This window comes from Mesoplodon densirostris, chromosome X, assembly GCF_025265405.1.
Source record: "Mesoplodon densirostris isolate mMesDen1 chromosome X, mMesDen1 primary haplotype, whole genome shotgun sequence".
Lineage (NCBI taxonomy): Eukaryota > Metazoa > Chordata > Mammalia > Artiodactyla > Ziphiidae > Mesoplodon > Mesoplodon densirostris.
Window position 1 is genome coordinate 137145628 of NC_082681.1, and position 20697 is coordinate 137166324.

The 20697-nt window shown below is 55.6% G+C and overlaps 1 protein-coding gene across 2 annotated transcripts in view; it reads left to right on the top strand.

Annotated features, from left to right (window-relative positions):
• The window catches only part of ASMTL (acetylserotonin O-methyltransferase like), a 27217-nt gene continuing 6520 nt past the window's right edge, over positions 1-20697 (top strand). The window contains exons 1-12 of one of the 2 annotated variants that reach the window (XM_060088056.1): positions 1-141; positions 1656-1787; positions 2854-2901; positions 4882-4946; positions 5687-5748; positions 7221-7329; positions 9195-9582; positions 11774-11854; positions 12328-12490; positions 15565-15752; positions 17114-17231; positions 18024-18167. In XM_060088056.1, the coding sequence (XP_059944039.1) occupies positions 49-141; positions 1656-1787; positions 2854-2901; positions 4882-4946; positions 5687-5748; positions 7221-7329; positions 9195-9582; positions 11774-11854; positions 12328-12490; positions 15565-15752; positions 17114-17231; positions 18024-18167 (1591 nt within the window). In that variant the 5' untranslated portion in view covers positions 1-48. The remainder of the gene's footprint in view (positions 142-1655; positions 1788-2853; positions 2902-4881; positions 4947-5686; positions 5749-7220; positions 7330-9194; positions 9583-11773; positions 11855-12327; positions 12491-15564; positions 15753-17113; positions 17232-18023; positions 18168-20697) is intronic. The other variant, XM_060088058.1, reaches the window with a different exon arrangement.

The window sequence follows — 20697 nt, forward strand, 5'->3', positions numbered from 1 at the left end:
TGGGCCGCGGTGGCAGGCGCGGAGTCGAGCTCGGGTCGCGGCGGCACCATGGTGCTGTGCCCGGTGATCGGGAAGCTGCAGCACAAGCGCGTGGTGTTGGCCAGCGCCTCCCCGCGCCGCCAGGAGATCCTCAGCAACGCGGTGAGCGGCCTGGGCCCGGCCTGGGCCGGGGTCTGCAGGGCCGGGGTCTGGGGCGGGCCTAGTGACCCGGGCCTAGTCACCAGGGGCCTAGTGACCCGGGGGCTAGTGACCAGGACTTAGCTGGGGGCGGGGTGGTGTCTTCAGGGCCGGGAGTAACCGGGAGTGTCCAGTGATGGGGGGGGCAGGGTCTGGTGGCTGGAGACGAGTGACCGAGGGTCCTAGTGACCTGGGCTTAGTTGGGGGCGGGGGCACGGGGGTCGGTCGGTCTGCAGGGCCGGGGCCTAGTGACTGGGGCGGCCTAGTGGGGGTGGGGGTGTGCAGGCCGGGGCTTCCTGATGGGGCCTAATGACAGGGTCTAAGGTCCAGGGTCTGCAGGGCTGGGGCCTAGTGACTGGGGGTCTGGGGTCTCTGCAAGGCTGGGGCCTTGAGGGAACAGGGGGCAGGACCCTAGTGACCGTGGTCCAGGCCTGTGGGCCGGGGGGAAGGAGGAGTCTACCTGATCTGGGGGCCAGCGTCTTCCAGCCAGGGCCTGGAGACCTGGTGCCCTGCCGGCCGGGGTCTGTGGGCCTGAGCCGAGTCTGTCCAGGAGCGGACAGAGGCTCCAGCGGGGGCTTGGTCTCGATGGGGAGGCCCTGCCTGGGTGGGGGGAGTGGGCTGGGGTAGGGGTAGGTGCCGAGTAAGGGGTGCTGCCTGTACCTCCCGGGGGAGGTCGGGCGGGTGCTGTGCTGTGTGGCGTGGGAGGGTAGGGGAGAGGGGAGTGGAGGCGGCCCTGGCTGGACATGGGCGGGGAGAGGAGCCGGAGGTGCAGAGTGAGGGGTGCCGTCCGTACCTCCAGCGGGACGGCTGGGGTAGTACAGAGCAGAGGGGGGCTCACAGTGTGGTCCCGGGGGACCTGGGGGTGCGGGAGGTCCGTGATGGAGGGGAGAGCGCTGGGATGCAGGGAAAGTAAGAGCCAGCTGGGTGCTCCGCGGGGTTCCCCGTGGGGATGGGAGTTTTACCCTCTGTGGGCAAGACCCGCAATCCCGTCCCCATCCCACTCTGGGTGTCGCTGTGTCCATGACCTGCCTTCCACAGGGGCTGCCTGGTCACCCGTGTTAGGGGACCAAGTTAAAGCAGCCATATTCACCCTCGCGCAGCCCTCGTTAGTGGCATTTTTGTGGCAGTTCCTGCAGGCGGTGTCACTTCAGTAGTTTGACCCCTGTGGAGGCAAAGCCTTTGGGACTCTCTGGGAGCCCTTTGACCCCTCGCGGCTGCAGGCCCCAGCATCCCAATCAATACAGCCCTGCTGGCCTCTGCGTGTGCAGAGGTCTTCCCGCCACCGCCCCCGGGGCCTCTGCAAGTCCCGCGCCCCCTGCGGCCGGGGCTTGGCGCTTGGTCAGCATCCAGTGCCTAGACCAGATGGTCGGGGGAGGTGGGCTGCGCGGGGAAAGGCCAGTTCCTGCAGAGCCTGCACATCCGTCAGCATCCTCAGGTTCCTCCCATAAACCCTCGTGACCCCTTCTGTCCTGTTTCAGGGCCTCAGGTTCGAGGTGGTCCCTTCCAGGTTCAAGGAGAAGCTGCATAAGGCCTCATTCTCTACCCCGTACGCATACGCCGTGGAAACGGCCAAGCAGAAGGCCCTGGAGGTGGCCGTCAGGATGCACCAGGCGAGCGCTTCTGCTTCTGCTTCTCCCTGGGTCTCCTGCTAGGAGGGCGTCTTCAGGTTTTAAACATACGGGTTATAAATAAGTGCCATTTACAGCATGCAGTTAGTCTAGCGTCTGTATAGCTGAGGGTCCCTGTGTTGTACACTGCTGTAATTCATGTGATAGTATCATTTATAGACCGTAGCTTATCTCTTCCTTTGCTACAATGTAACATACTATTGCAATTCATATCATAGTACCATTTACGATAAAGAATCGATCTACCTGATCTATTACTAGGTGTTACCATGTCATATGCTATTGTAACTAATATAATAGCATCGTTTATGATATAGAATTAATGTAGTTTATCTATTACTAAGTGTTACTATATAATATATTATGTGTAATATAACAGCATCATGTATGATACAGAAATAACCTAGCTTATCTACTACTGTTACTGTATAATATACTATGGTATTTAATATAACAACGTCATGTATGATATAGAAACAATACAGCCTCTGCATTCCTATGAGTGTTACTATGTAATATAGATATTACAATATATATATGAGGTCTTATTATATAATATACTCTTGTAATTAATGTAACGGTATCATTTATGATATGGAATTAATGTAGCTTATCTATTGCTGTGTGTTACTATATAATATACTAATTAATATAATAGTGTCATTTATGATATAGAATTAAAGTAGCTTACCTGTTACTATGTGTTATAATAATACCTAATCGCAGTTAACATATATGACCCATATATTCAAGTTAATGCTGTAAGAAGTATTGGTATAAATCAGTGAACATGGATGGACTGATTTCCGGCCGTGGAAAGGTTAGAATTTAAGTGCAGCCAGAGCAGAAGGTTGTGTGCAGGTTTCCAATGAGTGTCTTGGAGTCACGTCTTCCTTGCTTGCTGTGTCGAGGACGCTGAAATCTTGCTTTCCAAAGTGAGGCTGGATTCGCAAGTGAGCAGCGATGCTGTGTCATGTGCATCATGGCATGAAAACGCGTAAGACATGCAGAGTCGTCCTTTCTAAAGCTGAGTCTGGATTTCTTGCAGAAGGACCTGCGGGCCCCTGATGTTGTCATCGGAGCAGACACCATCGTGGTGAGTCTGCTTTCTGGCTCTCCGTGTGGCGGGCGTGTCCTTGGTAACCGAAATCCAGGCCTCGGCAAGGCTGGTTCTTTCTGAAAGACCTAAGGGGAAATCCGTCCCAGGCCTCTCTCTCCTTCTCTCTCTCTCTCTCTCTCTCTCTCTCTCTCTCTCGGCATGTGGCCGCATCTCTCCCATCTCCGCCTCCATCTTCACATGCCTTCTCCTCTGTGTCCCAGTTTCCTTCTTCTTATAAGGACACCAGTCATCATGGATGAGGGCCCACCTACTGCAGTACGACCTCATCTTAAGTTTTCTTACATTTGTAAAGACCCTATTACCAAATAATGCCCTGTTCACAGAGCCGGGCATCGGGACCTCGGCATATGTTTTGGAGGGAAACGGTTCTCGCTAAGATAGGGGTTTTGGCCACTGAGGGTTGGACTTTTTGGTGGGAGGTCACAGTGATCGGTACGGCGGCTCTGCCATGCTGGTGACAACCCTCTGTCTGAGACCCTCGCTGGCCTGATGGCAGGCATCTCCCAGGGATGCTGGGCCTCATGGCTAGGGTACCATCATGGTCTCCAGGTGAGGGACCACCTGTTTGAAAGAGTCTGGAGTTCCTGTGTAGAACAGGGAACTATATTCAATATCTTGTAATAACCTGTAATGGAAAAGGATCTGAAATATATATATATACATATATATATGTATATGTATAACTGAACCACTTTGTTGTATACCTGAAACTTACACAGTATTGTAAATCAACTGTACCTCAATTAAAAGAAAAAAAAAAAAGACTCCAGGGTTGGAAAATGCCAGATGGGGTGATCCCAGGGTCTGCCTTGCCCTCACGTGGCATTTGTTTCTGTGCAGCCCAGGTGGATGGGACCTACCTGTGTGCAGGTGAGAATCAGACATCCTTTCTGGTTCACGGTTAAGGCTACATGGAAGTAAAAAAGTGAACGCTGCAGGTTCTTCAAAATGTTAATCGAAGAATTACTCTATGACCCAGCAGTTGTGTTACGGGCTGACTTGTGTCCCCCAGCCCGATTCCTATATTGAAGTCCTAGTGCACAGGACCTCAGAACATGACTGTATTTGGAGCTGGGGTCTTTAAAGAGGGGATGAAGGTAAAATGAGGTCACTAGGGTGGGTCCTGATCCCATAGGACGGGTGTCCTTATAAGAAGAGGAGATCAGGACCCAGACACATACAGAGGGACGACCCTGGGAGGACACAGGGAGGAGACGGCCGTCTACATGCCCAGGAGAGAGGCCTCGGGAGGGACCAGCCCTGCCCACACCTGGATCTCAGATTCCAGCCTCCAGGACTGGGAGAGATACATGTCTAATGTTTAAGCCGCCCCGTGTGTACTGCTCTCGGGCAGCCCCAGCTAAGACATCTACTCTTAGATATAGGCCCCAAAGAACTGAAAATAGGTGTTCAGACAAAAATGTGTACGTGAATATTCATAGCATTATTCGCAACAGTCAAAAGGTGTGAACAACCCAGATATCCCCCCCCTGTGATGGACGGATGGGGTCCATGCACACAGTGGACTATGACTCAGCCATGAAAAGGAGTGAAGCTCTGACACAGGCTACCACGTGGATGGACCTTGAACACACGATGCTCAGTGAGAGAAGCAGACCCAGAAGGACACACAGTGTGTGATTCCATTTGCAGGGAATGTCCAGAACAGGCAAATCCACAGAGACAGAGAGCGGGTTAGGGGCGTCAGGGGCTGGGGAGCTCATGGGGATCGAGTGTTCCAGATGATGAAAAAGTTCTGGGACTCAACAGTGGTCCTCGCCCAACCCTGGAAATGTACCACACAGTTTAGTTCAAAATGGTGAAATTCACGGTATACAAATCTCTCCTGCTTGAAAAAAAAAAAAAAAAAAGTGAATCTAAAAAGTGGACAGTGCAGCTTGCACAGACCAGCCCAGGGAGCGGAAAATGATGCTCTCCCTCCCGTTTCCCTTGCAGGCGGTGGGAGCGATGATCCTGGAGAAGCCTGTGGACAAGCAGGACGCCTACCACATGTTGTCAAGGTGGGTGGGTCTTGGCCGTCCTACGGGAAAGCATCGGATGGAGCCTGGGCCCAGTGGAGGGGCCGCGCTTCCTCGGGGTGGGGTGTGGGTGTCCGTGCATCACCTTCCCCATCTCCCACCGGCAGCCCCTCCAGGTTCAGGTCCGAGGATGGGCCGGTGCCCTCGAACTTACGCTGTGCTGGCTTTGCCCTAATGGGCTCGGCCGGGAGCCCCCGTGTCTGCCCCTCCTCTCCTTCCTCATCCCGACTCCCCCTGACTTGTCTCCCCAGGAGCCCAGTGCCCCTGAGCTCCCGCCATGGGAGGCAGGCCCTGTCCCTCTCAGCGTCCCAGAACCCTGCCCCTGGGCAGGCGGTGGGGGCCACACCATCACCCACCTTCAGGGTCTCTTCCTGGCTCAGCCCCCCTGCGTGTCCACGCCCAAGAGAGCGGAGGGACCCGAGAAAGAGCCGCTGAGAGCTGCCAGGACCCGGGTCCTCCTGGCGTGGCCGGCGACTCCTGTCGGGGCCCAGGTGCTCCGTCCTCGCATCCCGTGAGACGCCCCCCCCATCCCCCAGGCCCCGCTCCGAGGGCACCGAGCGCCCTCTCGCCTGGACCTGCGCGGTCGCTGCGGGAAGGTTTCCCCGGAGGCCGCGTGGCCGGGGCCGGCGGGTGGACTGGGGGCTCGCGCCCGGTGGTGGCAGGGATGGCGTTGTCTCGGACACCCCACACGGTCGCCCGCTGGGCCCCGTCGTGTCTTGCAGGCTGAACGGGAAGGAGCACAGTGTGTTCACGGGCGTGGCCATCGTCCACTGCTGCAGCAAAGGTACCACGGCCACCTCCGTCCCCGTCCCCACCCCCGGAGTCGGGCGTCGTGAGGGGAGCCGGGGGTCCTCGGGGACCCGGGTCCGCAGGGCGGCTCTGTCTTTGCTCCACGTGACCCTGCCTTCCCGTCCTTCCTGGGAAAGTCAGGGTCCCACATGGAAATCCTGGGGTTCACCCTGAGCGCCCGATGGAGACCATGCTGGGGGGCGGGGGCCGTCATAAAAGCCCGTCCAACGCGACCGGCCCAGATGCTTTCTTTGAGGTTTTTGGTCTGGAAGGTGTGTTATCTCTGTGTGTGTGTGTGTGTGTGTGTGTGTGTGTGTGTGTGTGTTGGCCGAGCCATGTGGCTTGTGGGATCTTAGTTCCCCGACCGGGAATGAAACCCGTACCCCCTGCAGTGGAAGCACAGAGCCCTAACCACTGGACCGCCAGGGAAGTCCCAAAGTGCTTTTTTTTTTTTTTTTTAATGCACAATTTTTAAAGCTGCTTAAAAGACATTTTAGGTCCAAGAAGGACCCTGAGGCTGAGTGTGAGCCCTTGGGCTCCCCGAGCACATCCCATAGGTGGGTGACCGCGCGTCTGTCTGCTAATTAGCGATTGGGTTACTCTTACCCTCTTGGTCCGTCCTGGACTTTAACCTGTGCTCTTTGGGGAGAAAGCACTTGCTGGACAGTGCGCTTCCTTTACCTGGGGCTTGAGACCACAGGCATCCATCCTTCCCCGTCCTGGGGACCACATGTCTGAGGTCAAGGTGTCCCAGGGCTGTGGTCCCTCCAGAGGCTCCGGGGGGGGGGGGGTCCTTCCCACCTCTTCCAGCTTCTGGGGGCTCCAGGCATCCCTGGGCTTGTGGCTGCATCCCTCCCGTCTCTGCCTCCGTCTTCCCGGGGCTTCTCCTCTGTGTCTGTGTCTCTCCTCTTCTGTGTCTTAGAAGAACCCTGTCATTGGATGTAGGGCCACCCTCCTCCAGGAGGACCTCATCACAGACCCTTCACTTCATCACATCTGCAGAGACCCTGTTTCCTAATAAGGTCCGGTTCTGAGGTTTTCAGAGGGCGTGACGTTTGGGGGGCACCATTCACGCCAGGACGGCCGGTGTGGAGAGCCCTCACGATTGGCCGCAACGCATAGCCACCGTACTGTGTGCCTGGGGCATTTCCAGCCCCACAGCCCAAAGCCTCGTGTAGACTGCAGCATGACCCTGTGGTAACTCTCCTCCATGAATTAGCACAGAAACCAGAGGCCCGTGCCATCCGGCTCTGCGGGCGGCAGCTTTTTCTCCTCCTTGCCCATTCTGTTGCCCTCTTTTCTGTTTTATTCTTTCTCTTTGCCCTTGTCTAAAAGGAACCGTTAACGACCGTGTGTGAATTCCACGCAAAGCTCAGGCCAAGTCCCCCCGAGGGCAGCGGCTAGAACCTGGGGACGCGGGGGCCTGGCGCCGGCCACGTACCCTCACTGCGGGCTCCTTCCTTGCAGACGGCCGGCTGGACACGGAGGTCTCGGAGTTCTACGAGGAGACCACGGTGAAGTTCTCAGAGCTGTCCGAGGAGCTGCTGTGGGAGTACATCCACAGCGGGGAGCCCATGTGAGTCTCTCTTGGGAGCCGCGGTGCCGAGTCCCCGCTGTGGGCGGCAGGCAGGCCAGACGCGTGGCTCAGCCTGTGTTGGGGGCCAGTGCTCCTGACGAGCCCGGTGCCCCGGTGCCTGGAAGGTGCTGGAAGGATGCCTTCCTAGGGGTCCCCATCCCGTGGATGCAGCCCTCCCAGGGCGCCATGCCTGCTCCCATGATGGTGGGGCAGCCGGTGCCGGTCCCTGGAGGGCAGAGGTCACCATGACCCCAATGTCACACTGACCGCCCCAAAGTGCGCCGGGTCCAGGCAGCAATCTTCTCAAGGTCACGGAGGCTCAGCTTGTTCTGAAACCTCGCTGGCTTCACTCCCCACCCGCGCTGGGGCTGGGCTCGGCGCCAGCTGGTGGCTGGTGGCCTCACCACGGGTCTGACGGTGCCCCAGGGACCAGCCTCCCCATGTACCTTCAGGAAGCGGCTCACTCAGGGTGCTCGCGAGGGGCCGGGCACCGACAGCCGTGGGGAGGTGAGCGCAGAAGCCCCGGGCTCTTGAGACCGAGGGTCCGAGCACGTGTTCTGCTGGTTAAAGCCAGTCTCAGGCCTGTTCAAGGTAAAGGCAGGGGAGAAGAGTCTCCCTGGGGTATTGATCTTGTGGAAGCAGCCACAGCAAAGGAACTCCCCGACCGGCTTGTCCTTCTGGCGGGCGTGGGGGCCCCCGTTGCAGGGCAGTGAGGGGTGTGCTGTGCGCCCGGCCCTCTTCTCACCATCTTCTGTGATGATGAGTCCTCACAGGAGCCTCAGGTCTGGGGCATCCTAGTCTGCTTGGGGTCCTAAGAAAGCACCACAGGCAGGGAGCTTGTAAACAAGAGACATTTATTTCTCACTGTCCTGGAGGCTGGAGGTCTGAGATCCTGGCGGGGCCAGATTTAGCGTCTGGTGAGGCTGCTTCCTGGTTCATAGATGGTGACTCCTGGCTGTGTCCTCGCCTGGAGGAAGGGGCCAGGGAGCTCCCTGGGGTCTCTTTTAGAAGGACACTAATCCCATCCACGGGGGCTGCACCCTCATGACCTCATCACCTCCCCGAGGTCCCACCTCCTGACACCATCGCGTTGTGAGTTAGGATTCCGCAGGGCACGGGGCTCTGGGTGGTACCGGCTGTCCAGAGCAGAGCTGCTGGGTATCGGCGTGTCTGATCAGGACAACACACCAAAACGAGAGGCAGGGTCAGGCCGTTCACTGCTGCAGCTGCAGCAGGACCAAGTGGCCGAACCAGAGGGCATGCCAGCTCCCCCGTCCCCTTTCCCGCAGGAAAGGGCCTGGGTGAGGGTCGGGGGGTGGGCGCAGGCGTGGGGACCATGGGGGTGGGTTCACTGCCGGGGGAGCCCCAGATCACTGCCCTTGTCGCTGGAACAGCGGGAGAGGCGGGGGAGTCAGGGCGGAGGGAGGGGCTTCACGGGCCCCTCTTCCCCCGTAAGGAGGTCTCAGCAGTGGCGCCCGGGGAAGACCTGGGCCGAGGACCCACATGAATGGACATCCGAGGGACGGGGATGCAGGTGGCAGGAGAGCACAGCCGGGGGCCTGGGTCATTGACAGCAATCCCCCTCCCCTCAGAGAGCCTGCTGGTGGCCATGCACCAGGCCTGGGGTGAGGGGCAGCTTCCTGAGTGGCCGCCAGGTGCCCCTTGTCACGTCCCAGGGGCGGGACCGAGGGGTCACTTGGGATCTGGGCCCGGACGCCCCAGTGCACAGCCACCCGGGTCCAAGGTTGGCGGGTTCCCCTGCAGGGGTCCTGGCTGCAGGTCTGCTGACCCCAGGAAGGTCCACATCGCTGCCATCTTTTCTACTCTCCTTCCCTCCCCCTGTGGTTTCCCGCCCCCCGCCCCAGGGACAAGGCTGGTGGCTACGGGATCCAGGCGCTGGGCGGGATGCTGGTGGAGTACGTGCATGGGGACTTCCTCAATGTCGTGGGCTTCCCCCTGAACCACTTCTGCAAGGAGCTGGCACGGCTCTACTACCCGCCCCGGCCCGAAGACCTGCGGCAGGTCAGGCACGACTCCATCCCCGCCGTCGACACCTTCGAGAACCTGAGTGACATGGAGGCAGGTGGCTTGGACCCAGGTCAGAGCGCCAAGGGCGGCCATGGTGGCGAGCAGGCGGACGGAGACCGGTCACAGGCTCCGGGCGCACTGAATGCAGCCCTTAACAGGGCGGACAGCCGGCCCCCGTTCCCCACGGGCCTCCTGGAGCTGATGGACGGCTTCAAAGCATCCAAGGTACTTGTGTGATTCATGACCACATGACCCCAACACAGGGGAGCCTAAAACCGCAGGCATCCATCCTCCCTCATCCCGGGGACCACAGCTCAAGGTGTCCCAGGCCCGCGCTCCCTCCAGAGGGCCCCAGGGAGGATCCTTCCTGCCTCTTCCAGCTTCTGGGGGCTCCAGGCGTCCCTGGGCCTGTGGCCGCCTCCCTCCCGTCTCTGCCTCTGTCTTCCCGGGGCTTCTCCTCTGTGTCTGGGTCTCTCCTCTTCTGTGTCTTAGAAGGACCCTGTCATTGGATGTAGGGCCACCCTCATCCAAGGGAACCTCGTCTCAGACCTTTCACTTCCTCACCTCTGCAGAGACCCTCTTTCCACATAAGGCCTCATGCCCATATTTTGGGGGTCAGGGCATGCACATATCCTTTTGGGGCCACCGTTGAGCCCATAACTGTGGTCTGTGCCTGGAGGGGGCAGGGCGGGGTCTGTGCGGGTGTTTGAAGGTAAGCAGGGCTCACGTGACCCCAGCGAGGGGCCCACACTATGTCCCCAGCCCAGGGAGGTGGGGCTGGAATGCCGGCCGTGCGGCCGCCTCTGGGACCCTGCAGCCCTGCTGGCCGGGCAGCAGGTGGATTGTGGCCCCCAGGACACCAGCTGCCTGCAGGGCAGACCAGGTCAGTGTGTGTGTCGTCATCGTCCTGTGGCCTCGGGATCCCGGGCAGCTGTCCCAGCCAGAGGGTGTCCTGGGCAGGGGAGGGTGCAGCACTGGGCCAGCTCGATGCTTCCTGGAACCAGCAGGTACCTTTGACCGCAGGTTGCCCACGTGCAAGGCAGCTGTGTGCAGGTGTTTCAGGGAAGCCCCAGGCCTGGGGCCCGATGGGAAGTGGGTTGGGCAGCGGCCCATCCAGACGGCCTCCACCATCTCTCTGGCTCTTGCGGACGCACTTGTGCACCCGCCCAGCTGTGACACATGGCCCGGCCCTCCCCCTTCCCCAGCAGACCCTCTCCTGCAGCTCTGGGCTCCTGGGGGTTGGAGCAGGGGGCGGCCTTGCTCATGCTGGGGCCCTGCAGGGGCAGCCTCAGTGGCTCGTGGAGAGACAGGACACTGGCTGGGGAAGGACTGGGGGCCTGACCTTCCCCCGCTCCACCCCGGCCACCTTCCTGTCACCTCCTCCTCAGGAGAGGGGACCTGTGTGCCTAGGACAGAGGGTGGTTATGCTGCGTTGTAGGTCAGGTTCTCTGATCCACCTGGAGAAGCTGGTGCAGACAGCGCTGCTGCAGCCCGTCAGGCTGGCAGTCGGTGGAGTCGTGCTGTGCTTCCACGGTCTGTCGATCTACCATCTCTCCATCCATCCGTCCATCCATCTCATTTGTCTGTCATCTATGGCATCAATCTATATATACTGTCACTATCGTCTGTCTATGTCCCTATCATCTGTCCATCCATCCACTGATCTAGGTGTAATCTATGTCCGTCATCTATGTGTGTCTACTGTTTACCTATATCTATTGTTATTATCATCTATCTACCTTCTGTCCATCCGTTCATCCATCCGTCTCCCTACCTATCACTTATCTATCCACCAATCTATCAATCATCTATCCATCTATGTATCATCTGTGTTTATACCTATCATCTATCTATACATATCATTATATATATATATATATATATCATTATCTTCTCTGTATCCACCATTAATCCAGCTATCATTTACCTATCTATACCTATCTGTTATCTATATTTATCTATCTACATCATCAATGTATGTATACCTATGGTTATCTATCTGTATAACTATCATCTGTCTACCCATCCCTCTACTTATCTGTGTATAATTTACATTTATTATCTCTCTATATGTGTTGTTATCATCTATCTTCTCTCCATTGTTCATCCATCCATGTTCCTATCATTTGTCTGTCTCTATCTCTGTTTATCTGTTTATCTATCATCTGTCTGTCCACCTGCTTATCTGTCATGTCTATCTGTATCTATTATTATTCCTATCTCTGTATCCACCCATTTATTTATCATCTCCCTCTATCTGTACAGATCATCTACATGTCTATTATTATCACCTGCCTACCTGTCTATCCCTCCACCCACCCATTCACCTATCTATCACCTGTCTGTATCTGTCACCTATCTACGTACCTCCCCATCTGTCCATCCACCCTCGTGTGACACGGGTCTCCTTACAAAGGTCTCCCAATGGCTGACCACGCCGACCAAGCCGGGCTCTGTCGGGGGTCTTGGAGCAAGTGTCACCCACCCCCCGCCCCAGGTCAGTCACGGTAGTTCTGGACGCAGCTCAGGTGGGGCCCTTTCCCGAGGTGCCCCTTTACTTGCCCCTGGAGGTGTCTGCGTCACAATGAGGTGAGAGCTCCAGGGAGGTTTACGGTGTCATGTGAGGGTGTGTCCTGCGCAGAGGCCCCGTCCCCACATGGCCTCATCCTGAGGTCCTGGGACTTGGGGTGTCGACGTAGGAACCTTGGGGGGACACCACACAGCCCCTGACAGCAGCGCTTTGGGCTTTCTCCTCTGGGACAGTTTCTCTGCTTGGTGTTCATCGATTTGGTCTTACCTGGAGCAAACCTTGTACCACCTGGAGCCTAAACCCACTCTCCTCTGCAGAAGTTTCCCTTGACGAGCTCGATGTTTCTGACCGTCCTGCCCTCCCTGTTTGGAGTCCCTGGGAATAAAGAGGAATTGATAAGTCACGTTGTGCGTCTAACGGTAACTGTTCTTCACGGACAGGTCCTGTTCACGGCCTGCAAGCTCAAACTGTTTGATGTGTTAAAAGACCAAGGCCCCCTGAAGGCCGTGGATGTCGCCCGCAAACTCAACACCTGTGCGGGCAGGACTGAGCAGCTGCTGGATGTCTGCGCGGCCCTGGGTTTACTGGAGAAGACGCACAGAGGTGAGGGGCTTCCTGGGTGTCTTCCCAGCACCTTTGCCTGCGAGACCAAGTCACCAAGTGGCAGTGGCTTCTGAGCCGAGGCGGGGAGGACAGACCATCCATCTTCCCTCTGCCTCAAGAATGCCCCAGAGGCTCAGGAGCAGGGGATGGATGGAAGGAGGAAACGTGTGTGTGTGCGTGCGTGTGTGTGTGTGTGTGTGTGTGTGTGTGTGGTGTATTAGGAGACAGACTTCTTTATGCGCTCAGAGGGCCTGTATCAGCCAGGGTTCTCGAGAGAAACAGCCCATAGGGTATGTATGTGTGCACAGCCTAGATAGCTGTTTATTCTTACTTATTTGTTTAGATAGGCAGACAGATGAGGTGGATGGATGGATAGACAGATACCGATTGATAATAGAGATGATAGATAGGTACATGGATGGATAGATAGATGATAGATAAACAGATGATACGTGGATGGGTGAATGGACAAATAGGTAATAGATGGGTGGATGGATAAATAATAGATGAATAGACATGATAAAAAGTTAATAGATATGATAGATACATAGATACATACACAAATGCTAGATGATACGTAAATAAATAGATACATAGATGGATACATGATGATGAAGATAGATGATTACTAGATGAGAGAGATACATGTAGATGACTGATAGGTAATAGATGGGTAGGTAGATGCATAGATAGAAAGACAGGTAAAACGAAGTAGACGGCAGACGTGGTAAATGGACGGATGAAGGGTGACAGTGTGGGTTTGCTGGGTGCACAGAGCTCTCGAGGGTGTTCTCAGAGCAGAGGGTGCTATGGATGGTCCTTGAGCAGATGGAGAGAGGCAGGGGCTCAGAAGACCCCAGAGCAGGAGACACAGCATCCCTTCTGTGGTGAGCAGGGAAGCAGGGTGCTGGCGGAAGCCCCCCAGAGCCACCCCTCATACGAGAGGCGGACAAGTACATGCTGAAGATTTGGGTCGCAGGATGCAGAACTTCCCCCCAGCCAGAGCATCTTAGTAACGTTCTCCTCCATTTTTTAAAAATATATTTATTTATTATGTTTGGCTGCGTTGGGTCTTTGTTGCTGCGTGCGGGCTTTCTCTAGTTGTGGCGAGCGGGGGCTACTCTTCATTGTGGTGCATGGGCTTCCCATCGCGGTGGCTTCTCTTGTTGCAGAGCACGGGCTCTAGGTGCGCGGGCTTCAGTAGTTGTGGCTCGTGGGCTGTAGAGCGCGGGCTCAGTAGTTGTGGTGCACGGGCTTAGTTGCTCCATGGCATGTGGGATCTTCCCAGACCCGGGCTCGAACCCGTGTCCATTGCATTGGCCGGCAGATTCTTAACCACTACGCCCCCAGGGACGTCCCTCTCCTCAACTGAGAATAATGACCAAACACGGAGAAAGGGTCCGAGGTCTGGACTTTCAATCCCTGCTACCTGAGGAGCGTCTTAGAAGTCTTGCTGGCAGATGCCCTGCAGGGTCCTCACCTGAGCCCTATAAGCCGCTCCTGTGCGTCTGCACGGGGACTGGGGTGGGGCGGGCGGGGGTGGGTACTGCCCTTCTGAGGACCCCAGGCCTCAGAACTAAGAACACTCAGTCATTAAGGAACTCTGCTCAGTATTCTGCAACAACCTAAATAGGAAAAGAATTTGAAAAAGCACAGATACATGTCTACGTACAACTGAATCACTCTGAGTGCACCTCAAACCAGGACAACATTGCTCACCAACTATACTCCAATATAAAATAAAAAGGGTTTTAAAAATGTATGTTTATATAATTAAAGGTAATAGTCTTTAAAAAAACGTGTGAGGACTTCCCTGGCAGTTCAGTGGTTAAGGCTCCACGCTTCCACTGCAGGGGGCCTCGGTTCCACCACTAAGATCCCGCGTGCCGTGCGGTGCCGCCACAAAAAAGAAAAAAAGAAAATTAAGCAACAGTAAAAATTCAGTTTCTAAAACAAAAAAACAAAACAAAGACAACATGTAAAGTGCCAAATAGGGCTTCCCTGGTGGTGCAGTGGCTAAGAATCCGCCTGCCGATGCAGGGGACACAGGTTTGAGCCCTGGTCTGGGAAGATCCCACATGCCCTGGAGCAACTAAGCCCGTGTGCCACAACTACTGAGCCCGCTCTCTAGAGCCCGTGAGCCACAACTACTGAGCCCGTGAACCACAACTACTGAAGCCCGTGTGCCTAGAGCCCGCGCTCCGCAACAAGAGAAGCCACTGCAATGAGAAGCCCACACACCGCAATGAAGAGTAGCCCCCGCTCGCCGCAACTAGAGAAAGCCCGCATACCGTAATGAAGACCCTACGCAGCCAAAAATAGATATAATTAATTAATTAAAAAATAAAGTGCCGAATAGACAGTTGGTTTCAATAAACTTTTTAAAAGTTCAGAAAAGGAGAACCGTAGACACCGTGCCGTTCTGTCTGTCCGATGACCGGTGTTACGTGGGGCTGTGGGGGTACAGGGGGTCTCAGCCACTGTCCCCTCTGCCTGCAGCCTCCAGTTCTGCAGGTAGGGGTGTCCTGGAAGGGCCCTTGGGGGCCGGGCCGGATGGACAGCCCGCCAGGAAGTGGGAGGAGAGCGGGCCACCCCGTACCCCTCGGGGCTCCGGAGAGGCAGACCCCACGGGATACGGACAGACGGGCTGCGAGCAGTCGCTGTCTGTGCCTTGGGGCTCCGGCGCGTCTGAACCCCTGCGACTGCCCGCTCGGTGCTTCTCTGCTCTCAAGGCCGTCAGCTGATGGGATGAGACCCACCCACGTTACCTACCGTCACCTCGTTTACCCAAAGTCCGCTGACTTGCAGGTGCCAAGCACGTGACCAAACCACGCCCTCTCCCCGACGGAGACGTCTCACTGGGGACTGTAGCCTGGCCAAGTGACCGTCTCAGGGGCTTGGAGGGTCACCTCGAGGAAGAGCAGCATCCTTGTGTCGTTCTCTGGGCCGCCTCTGGGCGTCCGTGCGCTTGGCACTTAGTCAGATAGACGATGCTTGTGCTGACATCCCGATGACGCTGGCGGTGGCTTGCCCCGTGGTCAGCTGAGCCGTCACACGACGCCCCATCCTTTCAGGTTACAGCAACACGGTGGTGGCGACCCTGCACCTGGTGTCAGACGGCGAACACTCTCTCCAGGGCCTGGCCGAGTACAATGACGCCCACATCTGGGGCGTCTTCACACGTCTGGACCTGGCCGTGCGGGAGGGGGCAGACCAGACCCGCGGGGCTCTGGGGGCGATGGAGGGAGAACGCCTGTCCCAGGTACTGTAACCCCCGTGTTCCTTTTCACGCCCCATCTGTGCTGCGAAAGGACCAGTGGGCACGGAAACATCTCAGATTCTGGCCGATGCGGGAATCCCAGCGGGAGGCTGCAGATGTGGAACAGCGGGGACGCCGTGGCGGGGAGGGTGCGGCTGGCTGGTCACAGCTCCTGAAAAGAGGGCTTTTCTAGGAAGGGGCTGCCTTGAATCAAGGCACCGTGTTTCCTGCGTGGCGTTGCATTGCACAGACTCCTGGTTCTCAGCGCAGCGCAGGGTGTGCAAAGGGCTTCCTGGCCCTTCCCCCGCCCCCTGGCACCCACGACTCCTGTTCACTGTTGTGTGGGAGGGTAGGGGTCTCAGAGGGTCTTGGCTGACCTTGGAGGGTCTCGGAGGGTCTTGGGTGGTCTCAGAGGGTCTTGGAGGGTCTTGGGTGATACCTGAGGGTCTTGGGTGGTCTTGGAGGGCCTCGAGGGGTCGTAGAGGACAGTGTCCTGGGAGATGCCGAGGTCCCCAGGCCCCAAATCTGGGTGAAATGGCAGCAGAACCATCGTGGCCTCAGGCAATGAGTCCGGCCCCCTCGGGCCCCGGCCTGCACCCCCCGCCCCTTGGGATTTCGGCTGACTCCCTGCCCATCCCTCGCCTCCTGCCCACCCTCAGGAGCCCTAAGAGTGTCCGGCCCAGGCGGGTCCCCTGCACGCTGTCCTGCCGGCCTCCTTCTCTGCCCCAGGGACTCATTCCCTCCCGCCCGGGTGGGGCCTGAGCACACATGGACCCCACGGGGGAGCTGGGCAGGGAGCCCTGGTCTCTGTAAACGATCGGATCAGATCATCCTCAGTGAGGTGACAGCTGAGCGGGCAGGGGGTCGTTACCCCCTAAGTCCTCTTGGTTTGGTCCAGTGAGACCTGAGTGGGGAGTCGGCAGTCTCCCGGGAGGAGACCCCCTGCAAACTGGAAATCAGACCCAGAGCGTGCGCTGTGTCAGGGTGCAGTGGAGCTGCCCTCCTGGCCACGCTCCAGCCTCACCGCCAAGCTGCACACAGTTCAGACCCAGTGCCCACTCCCGCCCTGCTCTACCCCAGACCCCCTCCCCCACCCTCCTCTACCCTGGACCCCTCCCGCCATCCTCTACCCCAGACCGATCCCTGCCCACCTCTACCCCGGACCCCTCCCCGCCCTCCTCTACCCCGGACCCCTCCCCGCCCTGCTCCACCCCAGACCCCTCCCCACCCTACTCCACCCCAGACCCCTCTCCATGATCCCTGCTGAGCTCCCCACCCACACAAGTGCCGGGTGGAACCTCATCCCGGGTGCAGGACGGCCTGGGCTCCGGGTGGGTCTCCTCAGACCCTGCTTCCACCACCAGAGCAGGGAGATGACGCTGCAGTTCATGAGGGCCATGCACAGCCTCAGCAAGCTGACTGCCCACCACGTGGCCACGGCCTTTGACCTGTCCCGATTCACCTCTGCCTGCGACCTGGGAGGTACATTCACCCCCTCCAGGAGTCGGGTACAAAGGGCTACGTGCTTTCTTCTCTTGTATTAAATCTAGGGCACCTTACCTGCTAATAAGACTTGCAGAATGGGTTTATAGCTACAAACCATCTGAGGACCTAAATATGTCCAGGGTGGGTGCGGGGGCTTGGGCTGATATTCCCAAGTGCTAGGAGGTCCCAGGGATGGCCCAGGACCCCCGTAGAGGTTATGGGACCCTTCCTGGTGGCTGCCAAGTAGAGGAGGGGCTGTGGAGCCCTCTGCTGCCATTGCATCAGGTCTAATTATGCCACACACACCCTCCACCCCATCCCAGCCAATCCTTTCCCCAGGACAGTGGACGGAGGAGGATTAGTTGCCCTGCCCAAGGGGTGTAGTGGGGCGGGTGTCCAGGAGGGCTCCTGAGCTGCCAGCTTGCGTTTCCCCACCCTCTGCCCACCTGTCCTCCTGGTGGCCCAGAATGGCTGCTGTGGCGCCAGCCATTGTGTCTGCATCCCGCAGCAGAGAGGGGCAGGGAAGAGTGCAGCTCCCTAGAGCTTTGCTGCCAGGATTCCCCACGAGTCTGTGCCCGCCCCACTCACCTGCTCTGGGCCAGCACCTGCCCACGAGGCCCCGACTTTGAGACACCAGGGATCTCCCCACTGGCTGACCTCATTTCAGGGCACAAGCCTCAGGCCACATCTGAGAGCATTGTTTTGGTTTTGCCAGAGCTGAACTCTGGAGACACTCCAAGGGTTTCATACATGCCAGGAGGGTCCAGAGTCTGCCTTTGGTTCTCGCAGGCTGCACGGGCATCCTGGCCCACGAGCTCACCCAGGAGTACCCGCGTCTGCAGGTGACTGTGTTTGACCTCCCAGAGGTCATTGAGCTCTCTGGGGGCTTTCAGCGTGGCGGACGACAGGCAGAGCAGATCCGCTTTGTGCCAGGTTAGTGTGGCTTCATGTCCTCTGGGTGTCAGCATTTGGGTGACCTTATTTATCTCATATACAGAGCGGATGTGTGTGTGTGTTTGTATGTGTCGGCATATGTGAGTGTGTCTGTGTCCGTGTGCGTAGCCATCTTTCTCTGTGTTTCTGTCTGTATGTCTGTGTATGTTTCTGTTTGTGTGTTTCTGTGTCTCTGGGTATGTATCTGGGTCTGTGTGTATGTATGTGTATATATGCATGTTTCTGTGTGTTTCTGTCTATATGTGTGTATCTGTGTTTCTGTATGTCTATGTACATGTATATGTATGTATCCGTGTGTCTGTGTGTAGCTCTTTGTGTGTCTGTGTGTGTATGTATCCATGTTCCTGTGTCTGAATATGTTTGTATCTGTGTATCTGTATATCTGTGCGTATTCTCTGTGTGTCTGTATGTGTCTTATATCCATGTTTCTGTATGTTTCTGTGTCTGTGTGTGCATATATACTGGTGTATCTGTGTGTCTCTATACATGTATGTATCTGTGTGTCGATGTGTCTATATGCGTATGTGTCTGTGTGTGTGCGTGTATCTTGGTGCGTGTTTGCACATCTGCACACAGGGGCGCATCTGCAAACCCCGAGGACAGGAGTTTGAAGTTCTCAGCGAGGGGAGTAGCCGGGTGGGAGGGCAGATGGGGATGGGCACGGGCCAAGTTCGGCGTCTGCAGATGTCGACCAGCGACCCAGGCCTCACAGGGAAGTGGCATGGGGGCTACAGCAGGAAGGCCTTGGGGTGGATGTGAGGAAGGACTTCCTGGTGGGACTGGATTGAAAGGAAACTCTTGGCATCTGGTGACTCATCCACACTGTGGCCCAGCCTGAGGGTGTATGTGCTAGACAGGCCTGTGCCCCACGACCGCCTGATACTTTCTTACTTAAAAAAATAGAGCCAGTCACCCTGCTGTGGACTGAATTGTGTCCCCAAGTGCCTATGTTGAAGCCCCACCCCCAGTGTGACTCTTATCTGGAGGTAATTAAGGTGAAGGAGGTCACAAGGGTGGAGTCCTAATCCAGCAAGACTGCATCCTTAGGAGAAGGGACACCAGGAACATCTATCTATGTATCTATCGTTTATCCATCATCTATCTATCTATGTATGTACCGTTTATCTATCATCTATCCATCCATCATCTATGTATGTATCATTTATCTATCTCTTTATCATCTATCCATCCATCCACTTATTTGTCTATCAGTGTATCTATCTGTCCATCCATACCTATCTATTTATCCATCTATCCATCCAACTATCATCTATCTATGTTTGTATCATTTGTCTATCCATCCATCATCTATCTGTGTATCGTTTATCTATCTCTATCATCTATCCATCCATCCACTTATTCATCTATCAGTGTATCTATCTGTCCATCCATACCTATCTATCCATCCATCTATCATCTATCTGTCTGTCCATGCATTATATCTACCATCTAGCTATACATCCATTCATCCATTTATTCATCTATCATTTTATGTAACTATCAATGTAGCTATCTATCCATCTACCATATCTATCTTTTATCTACCTGTCTTTATATCAGTCATCTATCATTTATCTATATATCATCTATTATTTATCATCTATGCATCCATCCACCTATCATTTATCTGTCCTATCCTATCTATTTATCTATCTAATATCTATTATCTGTTTATGTCATCTATGTATCCATCCATCATATCTATTCTATTATCATCTATTTATCTATCACATGTCTATATCTATCTGTCTCTCCATCCATCATATCTATTATCAATCTATGTATCATCTATGTATCTATCGTTTATCTATTATCTGTATCTATCCAATATTTATCAATTTATCAATCATTTGTCTACCTCTCTGTCTTTATATCATATATCTATCATCTGTCTACCTATCTCTCTATTATTTATCATCTATCTCCATCCATGCATTCACCTATCATTTATCTGTTCTTTCTATGTAGTATGTATGTATGTATCTATCATCTCTCTCTCCCCACTGTGAGGACACAGTGAGTAGGCCACTACCTACAAGCCAAGCAGAGGGTCCTCCCCAGGAACTGACCCTGCCAACACCTTGATCTCGGATGTGCAGCCTCCAGACCATGAGAAATCAACGTGTATTGTTGAAGCCCCTATCTGTGGGACTTTGTTGCTTCTGCCTGAGCTGACAGAGACACACCCTAAAGCTTCAAGTCTAGGAGCAGCACGATGGAAGCTGTGCTACTGATTTACCATGTATAGGAAAGAGAACCATGAAAGCAAAAAAAAAAAAAAAGAAGTGCATATTGTCCATCTCTGTGCAGCTGTCTGGGGCCACCCCGTGCAGACTTGTCTGCACCCCCGTGTTTACTCTCTCTTCATGCCAATTCGAAATGTTTTCTTTCTTTCTTGTTTTGTTTTGTTTTGTGTGTGTAAATGTGAGCTACATCTAATCCTTTGTGGAATAAGGCAGGGTTAGGAGTAACCAGTAGAAAAGGTGTCTGTGTCCACAGTTACAGATAC